We start from the raw sequence: 19,127 nt of genomic DNA on the forward strand, positions 1-19,127 counted from the left end.
GAAGCTGATTTCATTCTCCAGCAGAATTAGGCACCTGCCCACACTGCCAAAAGCACCAAAAGTTGGTTAAATGACCATGGTGTTGGTCTGCTCGACTGGCCAGCAAACTCACCAGACCTGAACCTCAGAGAGAATCTATGGGTTATTATCAAGAGGAAAATAAGAAACAATAGACCAAACAATGCAGATGAGCTGAAGGACACTGTCAAAGAAACCTGGGCTTCCTCAGCAGTGCCACAAACTGATCACCTCCATGCCACGCTGAATTGAGGCAGTAATAAAAGGAAAAGGAGCCCCTACCAAGTATTGAGTACATGTACAGTAGGCCGACAATTCACTAAAAATGTTTTTGTATTCTAATTTGTTAAGATCGTGAATTGGTGGGTTTTTGTTAAATGTGAGCCAAAATAATCACAATGAAAAGAACCAAAGATTTAAACTACTTCAGTCTGTGTGCAATGAAGTTATTTATTAATACACGAGTTTCACAATTTGAGTTGAATTACTGAAATAAACTTTTCCTCGACATTCAAATTTATTGATAAGCACCTGTAGTTCACCCAAAAATTAAGATTTGATGTTTATTTACTTACCATCCCGGGGGCATCCAAAATATAAGTGACTTTGTTTCTTCAATAGAACAATTTTTTTTAAATAAAACTTTATGTATATTTAATGTAAGTGGATGGGAATCATGGCTTTGAGAGTCTAAAACATACACAAACAAAACCAAATTAAACCCAGTGGCTCGTGATGATAAATTGATGTTTGAAGACAAAACGATCGGTCCGTGCAAGAAACCGAAATGTATTTATCTCGATATTCACTGCAATGTCGTGACGCATCTTCTTCTTCTTGCAATGTCTGAACTAAACGTTAAAGTTGCAATGTAATCAGAATACTTAAACTTTACCTAAAATGAGTAACCCAGATTACATTGACTAACCAGGAATACAATTTTGTAAGTACTCTGGCTAGACTAAAGTTTTGGGAAGGTTACTTTAGAAATGTAATACGTTACGGATTTTAAGTTACCTTATTTAAAATGTAATAAGTAGTGTAACTAAGCAGAGTAACAGATTACATTTAATTATACGCTCAGAATCTCAAAATCCTTTATCACTTGTATTAAGATTAAAATAACTTAATAAAGCACATCCACCACAAAATCAAACTTTGAGATCAATCTGAGGTTAAATAAAGATTTTAACATTTTAAATCAAATCCTTGCATAGTTATAACCGGAAACACTGGGATCAATAACAATGGCATGGGAAAAAACAAGCTAGTCTTAAAAATAATCCAAATACATACTTCCAAATAGATTTAATAAGCATGTGTCTTAAACTCCTGAAACATTGGGATCTCATATTTATATTCTCATAAATCTCATAAGGATTAATTAAATCTGTATGTGGGTGTGTGCGAATAAAACTCTAACATAACCCCCTTTGTAATTCTTAACATCTCCACAACTTACAGTTGTTATTTTTTCTAATTAACCATTTGTTTTGTAAATAAATACGTAATCCCATTCCTCCCCAACACTGTTTGGCTATAGCTAACTACAGCAGGTTAAATTTGGGAGGACTTGCTCTAACTTTATCAGGCCATTTGAAGGAAGTAACCAAACCCATGTGAGTGTTTTACAGCTGATGAGGCATGTGAGGAACGGCTGATAAGAGCTTTCCTGATGGACGTGTGTTGGGTTTCAGGGTGTGCTTGTTCTTCTGGAAGATTAACAGATTAACAGAGGAAGTGCATCAAAGAAGCAGCGGACGTCTTGATACGTCTACAGCCATGAGACTTCCTGAGGAAGACACGGGAGTCATGCGCTCGACTCCATAAAGGTGTTTGCAATGCACTTTATTGCCTTATAACTCTTGTATGTTCTTGTGAATAACCGTGACCTCAGTTAAAACGTAACACTCACACACACATTTTTACGCTTTAAAAGAGTAGAATGCATTATCTACACACAGTTTGGTTTTATATCATGTGTTTTAATGCATCATAATTAGATGGTGTATTAGCAAATATATGTGCATTATAAATATCTAAACTGCGGTTAGAGTTATAAATAAATGATTGACTGTTAAATAAAACATGTTATAAAATGAATTTAATATCCTATATTACGTGTTTTTATGCATTCATAGTATATCAAAGTTGTCCTAAGAAGAACAAATTTTGATCCACTTCAAATGTTGACAAGAATATTTACATACTGTTGCATTATATATTTTATTAGACAAATTATATTATATATTATAATAAACAGCACATTGAACTGATTACAGAACATGTTTTAAAATAAAAAAAATGTGTGATGTTTTAATGTGTTTTACTCCATTATACTCTTTAAAATTCATAACCATGTCCAGATATACGATAATGCTATATTAAATAATATAGTATAATTTATACTACAGTATATGATAATATAGTACACTAAAATCTGTAGTATAGCCTGTAATATATATATAATATTATTAAATCAAGGATATGATTATAAATTGAAAGATAAGGCATTACAACATGTTTATAAGCAATTTCATACGCTGTATTATTTTTTTGTATTTAATACATCATTTCAACCATGAATAATTTGCATTTAGCATTTTAGAGATAAATATAGCATTTTAAATAGTATTTTATATATTAAAGCATATAGCATTTTAGGGATTAATATTATTCTTATAACGTAATTTCAAATTTTAATAATATCATATAATATATACAAAATATTGACATTGAAATGACATTAAAATGGTAATAAGAGCTGAGATTCATAAAGGACCTGTCAGAGACGGATCCGATCTGTTCTGAAACATCAACTCACAGTCCGACTGATGAGAGGTCATGACCCCGTAATCAATGACTGAACCGAGATCTCCAGGATCAATCCATCTGTCCGTCCCAATATCTCCATGCAGGAGATCAAGGTCTGACTGGAACTGACCACATCTGGCTGCATTCTCCATACATGAGCCAGAGACATCTCTAACCAGTCCGGGTTCACTCTACGAGTGCTTCCTTGAGTTTTTTTTATTTTTTCATTTTTTTTTTTTTTGGTGAAGATACACTACCTGTCAAAAGTTTTGAACAGCAAGATTTTTAAGACAGAAGAAAGAAGTCTCTTCTGCCAACCAAGCCTGCATTTATTGGATCTAGAGTACGGGAAAAAAGTAACATTTTGAAAATTTAAAATAACGGTTTTCTATTTGAATTTTTTTTTTTAAATCAGCTCCGCTGTATTTTCAGCATCATTCCTCCAGTCTTCAGTGTCACATGATCTTCAGAAATCAGAATAATATGATGAAGAAACATTTCTGATTCTTATCGATGTTGAAAACAGCCAGGTATACACAACCAAAAAAAAAAAAAAAAAAAAAAAAACAATTCTGACTCCAAGCTTTAGATTGGAACAGTATAAAATGTTACCAAAGTTTGTTCTATTCATCAAAGAATCCTAAAAATGTACTCAACTGTTTTTAACTTTGATAATAATCAGAAATGTTTCTTGAGCAGTAAATCATCATATTAGAATCTGATCTGATCATGTGACACTGAAGACTGGAGGAATGATGCTGAATATACAGCAATGCATCAAAGAAAAAAATTCAGTTTACAGCTATTTTAAATAGTTAAAATATTTCACAATATTATTGATTTAGCTGTGTTTTGGATCAAATAAATGCAGGCTTGGTGAGCAGAAGAGCTTTTAGACTGGTAGTGTAAGTCACAGATCCTCGAGGAACGGGCTGTTACTGTAAGCTGCTGGGGAATGCTGGGTAAATATTTAGTCTGACAGAAGCACCAGTAATAAATCACAGGTTTTTAGGCTGTGGAAGAACAGAGGAGCAGTGAAGAATCATCTGTTCACACGTCCCATCATGTGACACATTATATGCATGTGTTTCAATAGGCCTTCTTTGGGTAATTAGATCATTTTCTTATTCCAGTCATCCATTAATGGACCTCCGGGACAAAATTAAGAAGGACTGGATGATTATAGGCAAATCTCAGTGCTTTTTCATGAACACCAGACATGGATATGTCATGTGACATGATATCCAGAGAGGATTGGTTCACACCATCTGTGAATGACTTCTCAAACAACAGCCTCTTCAGGCAAACCAAACACAGAGCGGCTGACACCGTGATTGGTCGTGAGGCAGAAGCGCTGACAGACAGGAAGTTCAGCGTGTGACGTGTCATAGTTCAGCACATGAGAAATACCAGGAATCCATTAAACAGGTGGCAGCGCTCAGGTTATATCACAGAGTACGGATATGTTTACTTCACTTCTTCTGTTAGTGAATCTAACAAACACATGTTCAGATCACATTTCACCACATATATACATATATATACACACACACACACTTTGCATTAAGAATATAAGTTTACATTTTTTTTTTTGCATTTAAATTATAGTTGGATAAAGAAAAAATAAACATTGCATATAGAGAATTTTATACGTTTATATAATAATTTAAAATATACAAATGTATTTTTACATAAAGAAAAATAAATTAATAAACAATACATAGACAATTAAATAGATAAAGATGTATACAATTATAATTAATAGTTTTTTGCATTAAAAATATATTTTGCATAAAATGTTTTATTATACTTTATATAATAATTTAAATATAAAAAGCATTTATTTTCATAAAGAAAACAAACAAATGAATAAACACAGACTGAATTAAATAGATATTTTTTTTAAAGAAAATTATAATAAAATAAATAATAATTAATAATAATAATTAATATAAGAAAATATTATATTTTTTTTAAAGAAAATTTATATTTATAAATAGAGAAATATAGAAATTAGATAAAAGAAAGAAAGCTTAATTTATGTAAATTGTAAACCGATTTTTATTTTAAATAAAAATAAATAAAAACAGTATTTCATTCACAGTAATTAATGAAATGTTTTTGTTTTTTTTGTATTAAAGTAATAAACATTCAGGGGTAAATGTGCTGAACTGTACTGAAAATTCAAATGCAAAAAAAGTCTTAAAAAAGGGCTTCATGTTCTTTATGCATTCTTTCGGGTGAAATGTGACATGTTTTGTGAGAGCCTCAAAACAAGAAAACACAAAATGCAGAGTATTGAGAAAGCAAAGTATAAATTAATTCAATAAAAACACACATGAACTTGTGTGAACAGCCTAACATATGCCGGCGCCTGCCATTGGTCAGTCAAGACTCTACGTTTATTCGTGTGCACTCACAATAACAACAAAACATTGTGCTTTTGTAAAATAAAGAAAGCAAACAGGATGTGCTTTATGTTGACTAATGCTAAAAATGAACGACTACTAGTCGACCAGAAAGAGTCAGAAGATTGAGATGTTGGGCGCCTCAAATCAACACATCTATGTTCTGAGTCAGTGCTTTGCTCTTCAGGAGCCAAACTACCAATGATTGTCTCACAGTGACTCTGAACAGCTAAAAACCACAAAAACAAAAAAAAAAAACAGCAAAGAAGCTGTGCCTGTTATTCATGGTCTGTCCTGTACTAGTCCAGTCCCTCTGTCTGGTGCAGGGGCTGATGGGTATTTACGGCACGGCCATATGCTTTGCGTTAACTCCCATTCCTATGGTCGATTAAGGCCTCGTCCCCTCAGACGTAATGACGCAACTGACCAATTCAACGATGTCCGGAGCTTGTTACGCTAGAGCTTTGTTTAGAAGGAGAAGCAGGATTTTTCCTTTATGCAAACGATACTTTAAATAAAAAAATAATGATGTAAAATTGATATATTCGTTTATTTTCTTTACACAAAATATATAATTTATGAAATGTGATCTGAAGATGTAAGAATGAGCAAATATATATATAGTGCCGAAAGTATTCACACCCCTTCATTTTTTTATTTGATCTAGCTGCCTTACGTTGTGTTGTGTTATACTTTTGGATGGTACTCTACAGGCAATGAGCAGAGTGTGTTTTCTTCAAACATGATGCTTGGAATTGAGGTTTATCAGACCACAGAATCTTGTTTTCTCAGAGTCTGAGGATCCTTTAGGTGTGTTTTCGTGTGTCTTTACTGAAGAGAGGATTGAGTTTGGCCAAACTGTCTACAAACCCAAATCGGTGGAGTATTGCAGTGATGTTTGTCCTTCTGTAGCTCAACTAGAGTGACCATCAGATTCTTGGTCACCACTCAAACCAAAGCCCTTCTCCATCAGTTGCTCAGTTTGGAGGAGACCAGCTCTAGGAAGAGTCCTGGTTGTTTCAAACTTCTACCAATGTTTTCTGAACCCTTCCCCAGATGTGTGGCTCGACACAATCCTGTCTCGGAGCTCTACAGATAGTTCTTTTGACCTTAAGGCTTGGTTTTTTACTCTCTGATGTGCATTACCATCTGTTACACCTTTTATTAGGACGTGTGTGCCTTTCCAAATCATACCCCTTCAATTGAACTTTCGACAGGTTAACTTCAATCAAATTGTGATAACATTTACGAGCAATATGAAAGCTCCTGAGCTAAACTTCAACTGTACCCGATAAGGGTATGAATACTTACGCAATGCAATCATTCAAGTTTTTTATTTTAACCAATTTTTTTTTGCTTTACCATTACGGTAAAAAAAAAAGAAGGGGTGTGAATACTTTTGCAAAGTAATAAATATATTTTACTAAACATATGTATTGTAAATATCTACTACACATAATACATAAACAACAGATGATAAAACAATACAAATATTTTATTTATTGCTTTATTATCCATAATAATAGCTGTATTTTTATTTATTTTTAGTATTCAGGTAATAAGCATTGTTGTTTTTAGCTCAGAACGGATCTGAGACTCATTTTTGGGGCTTGACTCACTCGTTGAGCAACTCTAATGTAAACTTTCCACGGTTTTTGGGAGTGAAGTTTGCGGAGAATGTGGCAGTAACATCCATCAAAGTGGCCACATCATGGGAAAAGACCAACAACTATTCTGAGTGACCGAACAACACTTACTCAGTCTATTAAAATTGCTTTGGGAAGAGTTTCTGGAGCTCGTTTCATTACCGCCATACAGTAAAGCACAGCTGTGAATGACATTATGAAAATCTCTCTCTCTCACCTGCTTATTTCCTCTGGGATCCTGATAATAAACAGATCAACGTCAAAGCCAATGTGTCCCACCCGCTGAGGGGTCCAGAGCCGAAAACCTACAATCTGAAGTGGGCTGAAACAACTACTTTTTACCTGATACATTTAACACAGACGAGAGGAGAAACACAACACCTGCATGCATCATTTTACTACTAGGATCTATTCTCCGGTTAGAAGTCATTCTAAGGTTTGCAAGCTTTAGAGCAAAAAATGTACTGCTTTATGTAATAAGAATAACCCAATAACTGCCTTTTGATTTACTTTTTCCCATTGATTCTAGTTCATTTCTTAATAACACACAAGGGTGCAATGAACTAAAAATGTTGCTCATAAGACACTTAAGTTCATGACTGTACATGACATTTTAATGGCTGTAAAATAAAAATATGTATATTATATGCACTTTTGGGAACGTTACTTTAAAAAAGTAATTAGTTATAGTTACTCACTACTTGTTCCAAAAAGTAACTGAGTTAGTAACTGAATTACTCTATAATAAAAGTAACTCGTTACCAGGGAAAGTAACTATTTGCGTTACTGTAAAAAAAAAAAAAAAAAAAAAAATTAAAAAAAGCTGCTGTGTGTCAATTGTTTTTTTTTTTGGAGCAGTTTTCACAAGTCCGTGAAAGTTGCCTTTGACCACAATTAATTTGAATTAGTGATAATATCTCCACCTTGAAAATGCCAACTTTTCATCGGATTGCTCCTGACTCGCCATTTCTGCTGCTTCTGAGAATCTCGCGTGTGTGTGTTTAATGCCGCTGGCGTAAAAACACTGGCTCTGATTGGCTACCATGAAACACATGACTCTGCCTTAGCCAATCATAATCGCTTATCTCGTTATTAACCCACCTCCTCACTCGCTGTGTGAGCCAGGGGTGCGTTCGGATTAAATCAATGCAAAGTAACGCACCGCATTTAACGTCCAGTAATGTTAACGGCGTTATAACGATGCGAAAAGTAATTAGTTAGATTACCGCGTTACTGAAAAAAATAACGTTGTAACCTAACGCCGTTCTTTTAAACGGCGTTATTCCAAACACTGATTATATGTAATATAATATACATATATGTATATATTATATATATAATGATGTTTTTCTGACTGTTTATAGACTAATGACATGTCAGCTATAATGGAAATAAAATAAAATGCAATGAAATGGAAATAAATAAAATAAAAGGTGGTCTTAAAAAGCTTTTTTTCAGAACTAGATTTTACGCTGAATGCCATATAATGACCAACAAGTGATTTATTCATATTAAAGTAAACAGAAATGTCCTTAAGCTGAAAATTGTCAACAGAAGAAAAAAAAAAAAAAATCTATAAACAGAATTCATAAATGCATTAAATAATATTAATAAAAATATATGTTATCAATCATGCATATAATGCATCAAATTAAAATATCTAATATTTACATTATATTGTTAAAAATTATCTACATATGTAAAATAATATATATATATATATATATATATATGTGTGTGTGTGTGTGTGTGTGTGTGTATGTAAAGCTATGTTTATTGATTTACATTACATTTAATAATAATTAGTTATACTACATATTTATATTTTTAATGATTTGTATTCAGTACTGTAGTTTCCCACTTGCATACTGTTTTTTTTGTTAAATCAATATTTTGTCTAGAAGTTCAACAAACGTTAATGATTTTTTTATTATTACTTCTCATGTCAAGCTTTACTGGGTTAAATAAAGTAATTTCCCACGGAAACAGCTTCCCATACTTCACCAGAGCGAGCATCTTTATTAACCTCTGAACCCCTGAATCACACTCGCCTGTCAGACCACACACAAACAGTAACGACTCATCCCCGTCGAACACCCACGCTTTACACAGACCTGCTCAGTGTCAGCGCTCCGATGACCTCTGACCTCTGGCACTGGCCGTGTCTCATCCAGGGTAACAGTGTGGTGTGAAGCGGGGCACTTACGCTCAGGTTCCTGTCCCAGATCTGGATGGTCCCGTCCTGGCAGCCGGCTGCGATCAGTTTTCCGTCGCGGCTGTAGGTGCAGCAGGTGGGGGTCACTCTCTTGCCCTGCAGCGACCGAGGCTTGAACACAGACTTGTGCTTCTTCTCCGAGGTCAAGTCCCACGTCCGCACCGTCCTGAGAACCAGACCAGAACGGGTTCAAAAAAATTACAAAATATAAATAAAACTAATATATTACTGTATTTGACATATTTACATTATATATATATATTTTTTAAAGATTATTGTGAATAAAAAAACAAATATAAAATCAGATAAACTGTTGTGAAATGCTAGTATAAGTGTCAACAAGTTCAACTTTCCCAACTAATACTTTACAGACTGAAAAAGATGGCAAAAAAATCCACAGTTTTTTTTTTTTTTTTTAACTGTATTAGATTATTACTTATCAGATAATGATTGTTTGATTTATTAATTTATGCAGGTCATTATTATGATTTAATAATATTTATTTGATTATTATTTAAAAACAATAAAATATATTTTTTTAATAATTAGATCATTATTATTTATCAGATAATTATTAATCATTGATTTTTCTGATTGATTGAATTTTATCTTGATATTTACTCATTAACTAAAATATATATTAATAATAATATATAATAAGCATTGAATTATTCAATCAGCATTTATTTATTTGCCGCCATTCATTATTTAAAAATATTTTTATAAAAAACACAAATACATGTTAAGTTTATTTATTAGAATATTATTTATTTATCAGATTTTTATCAGTCATTGTTCATTTATTATTTTAATATTTTTTATATTTAATTAAATAACTGAATGAATTAATGAAATTAAAAACACTTCAAAATAAACTCCATATATATGAAGTCATATGATTCATTATATATGAAGTTATGATTTGGGGGACAAAATGCTCTTATATGGGTTTTGGTCTCATATATCATATGATAAGTGCACAATATTGTCTGTATTTATTCAAAATAAGTAAAAATTATATATATATATATATATATATATATATATATATATATATATATAATTTGATAAAATGTAAATAAATTATAAATATAAAAAAATAAAATAATTTTTTTTTACTAGAATATTCTTTAGCAGTGCAGCTAAGGAAATACAATGTTTTCATGCGTCTTGTCTTTTAAAATATATAAAAATATAATTTTATAATATTATTCATAATATATTGTGACAATGACGTACAAAAGGCATGTTAAATAATTTACATTTTTTATTTAAATAATCCTGAATACAATAAATTGAACAATATAAAAAATTATACCTCTTGTTTATCTCTATATATATTTAGTTAAAATAAAATGGATAAAAATAAAAAATGATTTATAAATTACTTAAAATATATGAAAAATAAACTAATAAAATAAATATAAACGCTAATAAATAAAATGTACAGATAATATAAAAACATTTATAAATACTAAGTACATGCTAAAACAGTTTTTTTTTTTTTGACATCTTGAATATAACTGAACCTAGTAATACAAATAGTAAAAGTTTGTATTAAAACTGCACTAGAAGCTGAATTAAACAAACCGCTCCGACTGAACTCAAGCGGCCCCTAACGCTCAGATCCGACTGCGGGAAAGTGTTCGGAGACACTGGAAAACTCCCCGGATGGAAATAAAGGACAGAATGATGAACAGCTCCCTGATTCTGAAGAGCTGCTCGTGTTTCTCAGGAGCCGCTGCAGATGAAGCAGTGTCTTCATTAATGAGCTCTTAAAGGCTCGGAGCAATTAAACACCGTCTCTGTTTGGGAATGGTGTTAATGGTGAAGAGAGCACCGAACGACACGCAACACTCGCTCTGTGAGGAGAAACCCATTCAGACGTGACCCTGACGCCGATCCATCACACATCAACACATCACACTTCACAAACTGGGTCACACGTCTACCACGAGTCAAAGATGATAAACACATCTCCTGGGACTCTTCTTCATGTGTCCTAGACACATTCATTTCTCAAACACCAAAGAATCATCTTCAACCATCAGCTCACTTCACGTGTCCTGTTTTATTTTAATTGCAAGCTCTGCAGCTGTAAAATATAGAGTTAAGAACTGGAAATCTGAGAGCCATCAGAGCAAAAATACTGGATTATATATATATATATATATATATATATATATATATATATATATATGCTGTCAATCAATTAAAATTAAATTACAACCTTTTTCTAAAATTAATTAATCCCAATCAATCGTGATTAATCTCAACTAACATTTACGTTTTTAAAAATACTTTTAAATTGCAATTATTTTACATTCAATATCCAAATTAATGTAGAAACAAAATAGACAGTACATTTTTATTTATATAAAATGAAAATAATATAATATATAATTTTCATTACATATAGTAATACATTATATATATATATATATATATATATATATATTATTATTATTATTATTATTACTACTATATTGCAATATATATATATATATTTATTTATTTTTTGTTAAATAAATAATATATAAAAATTATTATATAAAATAATATATAAACAAATAAAATGAATACATTTTTACTTTAATATTTTTAGCAATGTTGTTTTAAAGAGGATGAATTGTAACTTAATGCAGAAACTTTTTAATAAGTTCACTACTAGCTGCAATACATTTTAGGCAGATTACTGTCAGATTTAAAAAATATAATAATAATTTTTTTGTAATAATTAAATAATGATAAAAAACCCCAAAGATATCAGATGGCAGAAGAGATGTTTTACAGTCCTAATACTTCTTATATATAAAGAGATGTTTGGCCAGAGACCCGGAGGTTAATTTACTGATAAAAGCAGCAGTTTAGCAAAGATCCGATGTGACATTAAAGACATTTATAACGTTACGGTAGATTTCGATTTCAAATAAATGCTGTTTTTAAACTTCCTGTGAATCCTGGAGAATTTAATGTGGTGCTGAAAAGTCAGCTTTGATTACAGAAATAAATTACAGACATTCACATAGAAAACAGCCGATTTAAATTATAATATTAAAAAAAAAATACTGTATTTTTGATCAAATGAATGCAGCTTTGGAGAGCAGCTTGGATAGCAAAGTGCACTAAAAGAGGAAGAGCTGACACAATTACTGCGAGAAGTGCATTTTAATTCAAGGAGAAACTGAAAATGTGTTTTAAACTGGTCAAAACAGAAAACAGTCCGGAAAATGACTCACTGAATCTGACTCACTCACTGAAAAATATAAATTTTTCAACAAATTATAAATAAATTGTGGACTGATTCTTGAATTGCTAAAAAAAACAAACAACAACAACAAACAAAAAAACAATCACTGCCATAATTGCTACTTTTAAAAATGTGTGAAAACTGACTCATCTTACAAACGACTCACTGAATCGGACTCATTTACTGAAGGCTGCCATAAATGTTACTGTAAATAAAGGACGACATTACTGACAGAACTAACACCAGAATTGATATGTGATCAAAAATTATGATTTTTCATAAACAGATTCTTAAATTAGTCTAAAAAGAAAACAAAAACTCGATTCTTGAATAGATAAATAAATAAAAACAGCAAGTATTGTGCTCCGGTCAGAATAACAAATGACTCACTGAATCTGAATAAATACTCTGACTGGATAATGAAAAGAAAAATATTAAAATATGACCAAAAATATTTCTATATCACTGAATCACTAACTCTGACTCACTTGAATCACACTAAAATGTGATCAAAAGACTGACTCTTATGAACAAATGACTCTTATGAACAAGGAGTCAACCGAAGTCACTGATTGAATCAAACTATCAGATGACTCACTGAAACAGAATTAAGACTCGGTAAATGACTATCGGGTAGATGATTATTTGTATAAACAAATTAAAATTAGTTTTGTGGAGCGATTCCTGAATTAAACGAAAAGACAAGTGTTAAAAACGTTAAAAATCTGACTCACTTTCATGATGCTTGCCATAAATGTTTTTATGTTTAAGAAAAAGAAAATCTTTTTTTAAAACACACACACACATATCGTTTTTTTATAAAAAGATTCTTAAATTAGTCCAGAAACAAAACAAAAATAGTTTTACAAATGACTCGCTGAATCAGACTGTTATACGAATATGAATAAATGACTCTTTTGAACAGATTCTTGAATGAATAAATAAAAACAGCAAGTATTGTGCTCTAGTCAGACAAACAAACGAATCACTGAATCTGAATAAATACTCTAATTGACTGGAAAATATTAAAATATGACCAAAAATATTTTTGTAAACAAATTATACTGATGGAGCGATTCTTGAAATGGCCAAATGAACCTGTCTGAATAAAGACTCACTGAATCACTAAATATGACTCACTTGGTGTCTGAACAAATATAAACAATAAAAAAGACTGATTCTTATGAACAAATGACTCTTATGAACAAGGAGTCAACAGAAGTTACAGTTTGAATCAAACTATCAGATGACTCACTGAATCAGAATTAAGACTCGCTAACTGACTGAATGATTAAAGAATAAAAGATGATTATTTGTACAAACAAATTAAAATTAGTTTTGTGGAGCAATTCCTGAATTAAAAGAAAAGACAAGAGCTAAAAAAAAGACTTATTGAATCATTCAATCTGACTCACTTTCATGATGCTTGCCATAAATGTCTTTATGTTTAAAGATAAATAATAAAATCTGATTTTAGAAAAACACCCACATATATCGTTTTTGTTTAAGTTGTGAGTTATGAGAATGGATTGTGTTTGAGGAACGTATTTCAGAGTTTATACAAATGCTAAATTTGATTAAGACTCATTCATTTGGCTCCGTGTTGTTTGGAAAGTGACTAACATCAAACTTTGAATCACTCACATCAAGCCCAGTGAAATACCCACAATCCCCTGGGATTATGGGTTAAAACCCAAGAACACATGGTTTGAAGAAAGACCTTGAACATGCTCAAGTATGCAAACACAAAATGCCTGCAGAAACAAAGCTGAACACTCGACTTTAAGCTCAAACACTGACGCAGTGACTCACCCGTCATTGGAGCAGGTCAGAAACTCCTCTTTAATCTTGGGATGCCAGCAGCCATCGTTCAGCATCGCTGTGTGACCCTACAAGAGGACAGAAGACGGATCAAGATCACAGTCAGGCGGCGAAGTGCAAATTAAGCAACGCTCAGTTTGAATTATACTCAAAACTTCTAGTAAATGAATTCGGGACAAAGACGAAAAAGGGTTTAAGCAGAAAGACAATAAGTGTAATATTGCTTTAAATGGTTAACAAAAATGTTAAAAAGTTTTCTGTTTAATTTAATTCCAATTTTGTTCTTGTTTTTCTGAGCAAAAAAAATAATATCATACATTTTCCCCTGATTTACAGAAGAAACCCACTAAAATATCATTCAGTGTAACAATCTCATCAGGGATAATTACATCAAAAATCAATTTATGACATATTAAAAGACTAATTACTTTCACCCCAAATATTATTGTAATTTAATTAAATTTTTTATTTTTTTGCCACTACTCGTAGGTTTTGCGCATTTGTCAGTAAGAATTTTGTATAAATATATATACATACATATACATATATACATATACATATACATATACATATATATATATATATATTTGACCCATTTATAAATAAACAATTATTTTGAATCATAAATAAATAAACATACATACTAAATAAAATACCAATAGATATTTTAAATAATATTAATAAATAAAAATAAAGACTGAATGAAATTCCATTCATTAACATAAATAAAATATAAATATAATTCCAATAAATAATTTACATCATAATGATACATATTGATACAATTTCAAAAGTTTAGTTCATATTAATAAATAAATTCATAGAAATAAAATCTTTGGATTATATGAATAAAATGAATATATAGATACTATTCCAATAAATAACTGAATCACATTAATGCATAAATACAAAAAGTATCTGAATAAAATTCCAATTAATAATTTTAATTATATTAATGCATCACATTAATAAAATCACTAAATAAAAATCACAATAAATATTTTTTTTAAGTATTTAAATTAACACATTTAATAATTAATACATCTTTATTAATTCCAAAAATGTGGATCATTTTAATAAGTTAAAAAATAAATGAATTAGAAATAAAATCTGCATTAAAATAATTAGGGTCATATTAATAAAATAAATATAAACTTTATTCTTTTCCAAAAAATATATTAATACTTTAAAAAAATTTTGATACAATTCCAAAAGTTTGAGTAAAATAAATAAATATTAGAAAAAAACATTTACACGATTTAAATTAATGCTTTGAGCCATATTAATACATCCATTTAAAAAATATCTGAATAAAATTACAATAAATAAATCGAATAACATCAACGTGTCAAAACTGATTATAGAATATAATAATAGAGTTTTTATGGTTTTACTATTGATGATTAATCAATGTACATTATCAAAAAAAAATGTAGTTTAGAAAAATGTATATCTTTCTTACTAAACACCTCTACTAATAAACATCAGCCTAACATGAATAAACGATGTTCTGTCCTACAGTACAGTATCACATCCTTATAAATGAATACTCTGCTTCACATTCACACTCTACAGAAGAAAACATGTTTCTAATGATGCCTTTGAAGTGTTCATTAAGACACAGGAAACGAGTCTTTTCTAGATTCCTTCTGAGAGAATAAATAAAGCTGTCAGTGATTGTCTGTAATGATGAGCACATGCTGCATTGTTTAAAGCGCAGTATTAAAGCGTGCCATCATAAATATGTTCTGAATACTTAAACGTCCTGAAGGTCACATGAACAAATGCTGCAATTAAGGACACACACTGGCCTCATGGGATACGAAACACAAATTCAGAGCAGATATCTGGCTCCATCCTCAGAAATTCATTGTAAGAACTGACAAAAATCAGAAATGATTTTTGAAGATCATGTGACACTGAAGACTGGAGTAATGATGCTGGAAATACAGCTGTAAATCTCAGAAATAAATTACAGCTTACAACAGATTAACATAGAAAGCCATTATTTTAAATCGCAATAATATTTGATATTTTTTTATGTAGTTTTGATTAAATAAATGCATCTTTGGTGAGCAGAAGGTCGTGTCAGTAGTGAACGCCGAGTGTGCACACATGTGGAAATAATAACTATTAAAGACTGAATGCAAGCATTTCTGTAATGGATGTCCAGTTGGCATCTTTCAACAACAAAACAAAACATTGACAATGACTGAAGAAAGCACCACGCGAGCCACGCTTCACACACTGATTACAAAGGGACAGTGTGTCCGCGAACAGCCTAAAGGACCAGGTGCAATATTTAGTGTGCGCTGGCCTCTCTGATGTAGTTCATGTATACCTCATTACGCCTCGGTCAACAAACAGCGTCCAGATGCAGCAAACAAACAGACCATGAGAACTGACAAACACTCCCAGAGCAGATTCGGAGCGCAAATCAGCCAAAAAGCGTCTGTGAGATGCATACTGGTTTGTCAATTTCTGACCCTTATAATTAAAGTTGCATTTAGTCATTTAGCAGAAACAGAAACTTACAAATGAGGACAAAGCAATCCAGAAAAAAACAAACAAAAGAGCAATGATATGAGGAGAGTCTCCATTAGGCAAACACTCAAACAAACAGTCCATTCAGTCCAAAAGATGGAAAACAGTAAAAGAATTACAGGGAAAATTTGCTGGTAAAATGTGAGTCAAAGACAAAAAAAACATATACAGGCAGCGGAAAAGTAATCCCAGTGGCTCCTGTAAATATATTGAAGTCTTATGAAGCGAAACAATCAATCTGTGCAAGAAACTAAACATTATTTATAGTATATTATCTGTAATACAGAGCTTCAGGCAAACGGTCTAGAATGACATTTGGTTCACGAATGAATCATTCTTTTGAAACGATTCTTTTTGGTGAACTACTTGAACCAATTCACCAAATCAGACTGAATCATTTGAAACCGTTCGCAGCTCGGGTAGCACCGATCTAGAAGTTACTCAATCTAAAAAAATAGCTTGGAAATAAGCCAAAATAGCAGCGTATCTGATCCACTGACGAATGAATCATTCAGTTCCTCTAACAGTCACTGAACTGAGCAAACAGTTCAACTCCAAACCATAAGTTGAACTGAATATGCACACATGTGAACAGAGCTTGAATAACGGGGAGAAGTGAACGTTTTTATGGTTTCTCAAGGTTTATGTAAAAAGGTGAGCTGATAAAGACAAGTTTATTCACTTTATATGCTTTAGAGATGTAATACATCCACATTATGACAACTTGTGAATCATTTATTTGAACTAACTCATTGAAGTGAACTGTCTGAAGGAATCAGTTCAGAGAAAAGAATCAGGTTTCCCCGTGTGCCAGGCTTTGGATTACAAGTATAAAATGTTGTAAATAATGATCAGTTTCTTGCACAGACTGATTGTTTCGCTTCATAAGACCTCAATATATTTTCAGGAGCCACGGGGATTAGTTTCATGTTTAATCGTATGGTTTTTTTTTACTATAAAAGTGCCGGTTGCCATTGACTTGCATTTTATGAGTCACCAAGGACCTTCTAAAATCACTAAAAATCACTGATTTACTTGAGAAAAAAAAAAAAAACAGGGCTCTAGACCGAGCGGCAACCTCCCGCTCTCTTTCCTGAAGCCAATAAGGAAGTGACTAAAACTGCAATTCATCGACTGGCCGCTTGAGGCTGGCTGCAGAAGAGAGTCAGTCCAATAGACTTTACAACAGAAAAAAACATGTTTACAGCCTGGTTCAAAAAATTATTTTGGTCTGTATTGCTAATTTTGCCCTTCATGACAACTGTGAGGGGGGTGAATTTTTTTATAACTCATCCGTTTAAATTATATTAAGACTTAAAGTTCTGCATAATTAAGGGCGTGGCCACTTGAGTGACAGTTGGATTGCCGCTGCTGACAATGCCGTCACGCTAGGTGGGCGTGGCTTCAGCAATCAGCTCCCGCCTTTTTGCCCATTTTCGATTATCCGGGAGAGTTGCGCGATGACGTGCTGCCAAGATGGCAACGGCCCGCTCTGCACACTTTAGGCTTCAAAACCGCTATTGAGGAGTGCTTCACGGACACTACGTCCATATTTTTTTACAGTCTATGCTCTAAACTCATTTTTCCCAGAGGTCAATCTGGTGCATGATTTGGTTGCACTTTTAGTATTAATCAATGCATGCTGATGAATAGATTTTCTGTTATCATAGTTTATAGTTACATGGTAACAAAAGTGGTTACAAGAGGTTAACAGAAATTTAAAAAATAAGTCTAGAGACCTGAAAAGACATCTACATCTTGGCTTGAGGAAGAGTAAATGAACAGCACATTTTAATTCTTGGGTGAACTATCCCTTTAAGATTTCTATATGCAAATGTGTCTTTACGGTTACCTTGGTATTGGCCATGTCCACAATATACTGATCTCCTTTGATGCATTCCATCACCTGGAATCCGTCTCGGTCCAGAACTTTGGCTTGAGAGTTTCCCGCCACAACCAGAATGACGTCCCCAGTGACACTGTACTGCAGAGATCTGATCTGATGACTGCAATCACACACACACACACACACACACACACATGATTTTACAAGAGATATTTGTGACCCTGCCGCACAAAAGCAGTCTTGAGTATCTGGGGTATATTTGCAGCAATAAACAACAATATATTGTATGAGTCAAAATTATTATATTTTGTAAATTTCATTTCATTTTCATTTCATTTCATTTATTTATTCTCTTTTCATGGTAATGCAACACAAAATACCACAACAACAAACCAACAAACACACAAAATTACATTCCATGACAAGAAGAACAGGAGTAAGATGAAGAAAAAAAATCTTATAAACTCCTAACCCATTCTTATATTAAGAAAGTTACAAATTACAAATTAGATTTCCAACCGTAAATATATCAAAACTTAATTTTTGATTAGTAAAGTGTAGTAGT

At 31.9% G+C, this 19,127-nt stretch overlaps 1 protein-coding gene across 1 annotated transcript in view; it reads right to left on the reverse strand.

The window, feature by feature from the left end:
* The window catches only part of LOC127966858 (WD repeat-containing protein 70), a 50,820-nt gene that overhangs the window by 21,738 nt on the left and 9,955 nt on the right, over nt 1-19,127 (reverse strand). The window contains exons 8-10 of the mRNA XM_052568177.1: nt 18,569-18,722; nt 14,164-14,240; nt 9,093-9,267 (exon numbers count right to left, since the gene is read on the reverse strand). Of these exons, the coding sequence (XP_052424137.1) occupies nt 9,093-9,267; nt 14,164-14,240; nt 18,569-18,722 (406 nt within the window). The remainder of the gene's footprint in view (nt 1-9,092; nt 9,268-14,163; nt 14,241-18,568; nt 18,723-19,127) is intronic.

This window comes from Carassius gibelio, chromosome B10 (assembly GCF_023724105.1).
Source record: "Carassius gibelio isolate Cgi1373 ecotype wild population from Czech Republic chromosome B10, carGib1.2-hapl.c, whole genome shotgun sequence".
NCBI classification, from domain to species: Eukaryota; Metazoa; Chordata; class Actinopteri; order Cypriniformes; family Cyprinidae; genus Carassius; species Carassius gibelio.